At 41.4% G+C, this 5,000-nt stretch overlaps 1 protein-coding gene across 6 annotated transcripts in view; it reads right to left on the reverse strand.

The window, feature by feature from the left end:
* LOC133546053 (phospholipid-transporting ATPase IA-like) overlaps nucleotides 1–5,000 on the reverse strand; it is a 441,030-nt gene that overhangs the window by 324,762 nt on the left and 111,268 nt on the right. For all 6 annotated transcript variants that reach the window (XR_009804972.1, XM_061891880.1, XM_061891879.1 and 3 more), the window contains 2 exons: nucleotides 2,324–2,369; nucleotides 2,184–2,224 (listed from right to left, as the gene is read on the reverse strand). Coding sequence is in view for 4 of the 6 variants with exons in the window: in XM_061891880.1 (XP_061747864.1) it covers nucleotides 2,184–2,224; nucleotides 2,324–2,369 (87 nt within the window). In the remaining 2 variants the exon portion in view is untranslated. The remainder of the gene's footprint in view (nucleotides 1–2,183; nucleotides 2,225–2,323; nucleotides 2,370–5,000) is intronic.

Here is a 5,000-nt window from a genome sequence, read left to right on the forward strand (position 1 = left end):
AAGAAGAAGGCTTGTAAAACTCCACTGTGTAGGATGGGAAGCAACATGAAGGCGTTCTGTTTCTTTAATGTATTGTAATCCACAGAAAGATTTTGTCTTTACCCGAGATCTACAAAGCAGAGAGAAAGCATGACCCGCCCAACCTCCAGGCACCTCTTCTTTGAACTGTTTTACGAACTCCTTTTCTTTGAACCAACCTTTTCTTTGAACTGTTTTGTGACAAATGCAATGGCGGTTTACTACTCCTGTCCCTTAGAAACAGCTTTTGCAATGTAATCAGGGAAAGTCCAAATAAAAGAGGAGGCATACAATGGATTGCCAGAGCGCGGTGACACTGTACAAGCGTACAGGTGTACGCGTTTCTCCTCAATTGAGCCAAATTTAATTCTGTCTCTGTTTAATTCTTTGCTTCTTGTCTTGTTTAATAGATGTTTTGATTGATTGATTGATTGATTGATTGAAACTTTTATTAGTAGATTGCACAGTTCAGTACATATTCCGTACAATTGACCACTAAATGTTAACTCCCTAATAAGTTTTTCAACTTGTTTAAGTCACGGTCCACGTTAATCAATTCATGGTAGTCAGTGTTTGAACCTGACACCAACCGAGCTATACCGCCCCATTGATAGACAGTTGCGATAGCCAATCAGATCACAAGTTGTTGTCAGGAAGGCCTTCGACTTGGCCTTACCAAGTGAGTATCCTATCACACGTTGCGAATACAGGAAGGGTCACAGGAGCCATATGAGCCATAGAAAGCCACAGAAAACTTGCCAGTACTCACAAAGAAGGAGCGCAACATGCTGATTAGGTGGGAGATAAACGTTATATTTGCACGGCCATTTTAAAAAAGGCTACTTAAGAGAAACTACATCTAGTGATAGGCGGTCCGCGATGAAATGGGGAAATGCCCGCAAATTCCACTCAAATCAATGGAGGGGCTAGACGGCATCGAATGGTTCCTACAAATTGTGAGTTCTAATATTTTATTTCTATATTTTTCACATTTAATATGTTTTTTGCAATTTTAATTTTGACAGTACCACATAAGATGTTTTAATTGCTGATGCGGGTTTATTGATCAAGATTGTGAGTGGATTACGCGACCTCCTCCTGCAGCTGTCAAAAAGGCAGCTGTGATCTTGGCTCCTCCATTGGCTTCTCTCAAAGACACTGCTGTTCACCGCAGCCATCCGACTTTCAGGTATGACTTTATAATCTCACTAAAATACTATTAACACAATAAGCAGATAAGAGATTTTCCAGAATTATCCTAGTAAATGTGTGTAATTACATCTGTAACGCTCCCACTGCCGCCGCCTGGAGCCGTCGCCTTTTTTTTTGTGTGCTTCACTCTAACTTTCTTCATCCGCAAATCTTTCATTCTCGCTCAAATTAATGGGGAAATCATCGCTTTCTTAGTCCGAATTGCTCTTACTGCTGGTGGCTCACATCATAATCAATGTGAGGATGTGAGGATCTCTATAACCCATGACGTCACGCGCACATCGTCTGCTACTTCCGGTACAGGCAAGGTTTTTTTATTAGTGACCGAAAGTTGCCAACTTTATCGTTGATGTTCTCTACTAAATCCTTTCAGCAAAAATATGGCAATATCGCGAAATGATCAAGTATGACACATAGAATGGACCTGCTATGCCCGTTTAAATAAGAAAATCTCATTTCAGTAGGCCTTTAATAAACATACATAACAAATTAGAACTGTACTTTTGTAGGCAACGACAGAGTGGTGAGTTGCAGGAACAGGAAGCTGTCGATCGACTTTTTAAATGACTGTAAAGCGGAGAGTTTACGAGACACAGTAGCATTCGCTCACGGAGTGTTGTCGTTTTAACAATGGCCCCAATCATACATTGTGCAATGAATTCTGTTGTCATTGCAGCTGAGTAAATGAGCAAAGCCACTAATTTGCTAAAAACATGACGCTGCTCTGCTTCAGTGGAACTAATAAAGCCAGACGTTCACTTGCTGCGCATGTTTTCATGTTAGGTGTTTCTCCCAGCAACAAGAAGAACAAAACAATTATATGATGATGGAGAGCAACACGGCAGCCTCTTGACAGTTCTCACTGCATTAATTAGACGCCTGGCCCGACCCGGGGCCAATCGATGAAGTGACAGCAGTCCCACAAACGACGCTCGTTAGCAGCAAGTACATACCTTCTCCCAATGCACGATCTCCCAGGCGCCGTTTCTCAATACTATGACAACAAGTGAAAGGACAGAGAGAGAGAGAGAGAGAGAGAATGATTCAATATCAAGTAAGATCTGCTTCGATGACATAGACTACTATTACGTACCTTGACATTCCTTTTTGTTGACAATGCTGTCGGCATTGTGGCGTTTCTACGAGGAAACAAAAAGAAGGAACGCTAATTTTGCAAATGCTACAAGAAAATTTGTTTCGAATGACAGTACTTTAGATAGCGCTCCAAGGAAGTGGTTCGCAAACTCTATTCACCAAGTACCACCTCACAAAACACTTGGCTCTCCAGGTACCACACCAACATTAAAGTAAAGTAGCATAGTGGGCCTAAGTATTCATTAATAACAACGCAGAGATATTATTTAACAGGCACATTTTGTATTTTGGGCATCTGTAATGTTAAAAACAGTTTGAACAGTAACATTGTGTTTGAATATTCAATCAAGTGTTTATTTGGCGTACCACTAGACGGAGCCCGCATATTACGAGTGGTACGCGTACCTCAGTTTGAGAATCACTGCTCCAAAGGCCAAAGGCAAAACATCAGCACGAATAACAGATACCTTCATAAAAATATGGAATATGTTGTATACACACACTGCAAGTTTATATATAATGTAGTAACAGACACCTTCATCACAATATGTAATATGTTTTATACACACTTTAAGTATATATATATATATATATATATATATATATATATATATATATATATATATATATATATATATATACACATATATATGTATGTATATACAGTATATATATATATATATATATACATACATACATATATATATATATACACACCGTATTTCCTTGAATTTATTAATTTAAAACCTCTTCTCACTCCTGCGCTTACCAAAGGCATGCGGTAAAAGTAAGCATGCGCTAATTATTTCAAAAACCTCTTCTCACTCCGGCACTTACCAAAGGCATGCAGTAAAAATTTGAGTGTGACGTAAGCTTGGACCTCAAATCCTAATGGATAGCTCTTAATCTTCTTCCCTATATGTGGTTTCAAATTACCGGTATTGAAATCAGCCTCCTTCATTTTGAAAATGATGACAGGGGAAGTGTCACTCGTGACGTCACGAGTTTGACCAGGCGGTAATACTAAGCATGTGCTAATTATTTTGCGAAGCGAGTTTGACCCGGCAGTAATCCAAGGCAGGCGCATACTATATGCCCTGCGGCAATTCAAGGAAATAAGGACCATTTTTGGACAAATGAGGATTCACAACCTCATCTTTTTGAAGCTGAACAAATGGAACATGGGAAAGCGTGAGACTTTGGAGCAGGAGGAAGCCCAGAGAGTCAGGACTGGCGTGACTTGGGCACAGTGTAAATACGGTGCTTGGAATCAAGCAAAAGGGAGTGCTTACCCATAATCAACTGGAATGAAAATGTCCTCGGCCAGATGGACTAAACAGACAAATGTCCATGGAGTGAGTCACACTTTTAATATCGATCAAGATACACACAACACGTCGTGCTTGTTAGTGCAACTACATACGCTGTCTGCTCACTGTATATTATCAAAACATGACATAATATTATACAGATACTCTAATATGACTGAAGATGGGGGGAACTGATTGGGTGCGGCCCTAGGGCATTAAGACCTTGTGGCAACAGTTTGGTGCTGGCCCCTTCCTCATCCAACATGACTGTGCACCAGTGCTCAAAGCAAGGTCCATAAAAACATGGATGACAAGAGTCTGGTGTGTATGAACTTCACTGGCCTGCACAGAGTCCTGACCTGAACCCGATAGAACACCTTTGAGATAAATTAGAACAGAGACTGAGAGTCAGGCCTTCTCGACCAACCTCAGTGTGTGACCTCACCATTGCGCTATTAGAAGAATGGTGTAATTTTCTTTTTTTTTTTTCCTGTTTTCACCTCTTTTGAACCGTTCGATTAAGTGTTTTTTTCACCATTTATTCTCTACAAAAAAACCTTCCGTAAAAGGAAAAAAAATGTACGACGGAATGACAGACAGAAATACCTATTTTTTTTAATATATATATATAGATTTAGGACTTCACGGTGGAAGAGGGGTTAGTGCGTCTGCCTCACAATACGAAGGTTCTGCAGTCCTGGGTTCAAATCCAGGCTCGGTTCTTTCTGTGTGGAGTTTGCATGTTCTCCCCGTGAATGCGTGGGTTCCCTCCGGGTACTCCGGCTTCCTCCCACTTCCAAAGACATGCACCTGGGGATAGGTTGATTGGCAACACTAAAATTGGCCCTAGTGTGTGAATGTGAGTGTGAATGTTGTCTGTCTATCTGTGTTGGCCCTGCGATGAGCTGGCGATTTGTCCAGGGTGTACCCCGCCTTCCGCCCGATTGTAGCTGAGATAGGCGCCAGCGCCCCCCGCGACCCCAAAAGGGAATAAGCGGTAGAAAATGGATGGATATAGATTTATTTATTAAAGTTAAATTGTGCAAATTGGCTATTTCTGGCAATTTATTGAAGTGTGTATCAAACTGGTAGCCCTTCGCATTAATCAGTACCCAAGAAGTAGCTCTTGGTTTCAAAAAGGTTGGTGACCCCTGCTCTAACCACAAGGCCACTGAGCTGGTAATCCCACGATGACACAGTATCCTAAACGGAGCTCCCACAGCTCTTTAAGCCGAAGCTGACCTGCAGAAGACATGTTTAGGAGTGTGGACACTGGTCGTTTGAGGAGTCAAAGAAGTGCGTGGTTGTGTGCAGAGTCCCGTCCAGCCTTGAGTGCAAATCGGCACTCGTCCCACTTGACCGCTA

Source organism: Nerophis ophidion, linkage group LG29 (genome assembly GCF_033978795.1).
Source record: "Nerophis ophidion isolate RoL-2023_Sa linkage group LG29, RoL_Noph_v1.0, whole genome shotgun sequence".
Lineage (NCBI taxonomy): Eukaryota > Metazoa > Chordata > Actinopteri > Syngnathiformes > Syngnathidae > Nerophis > Nerophis ophidion.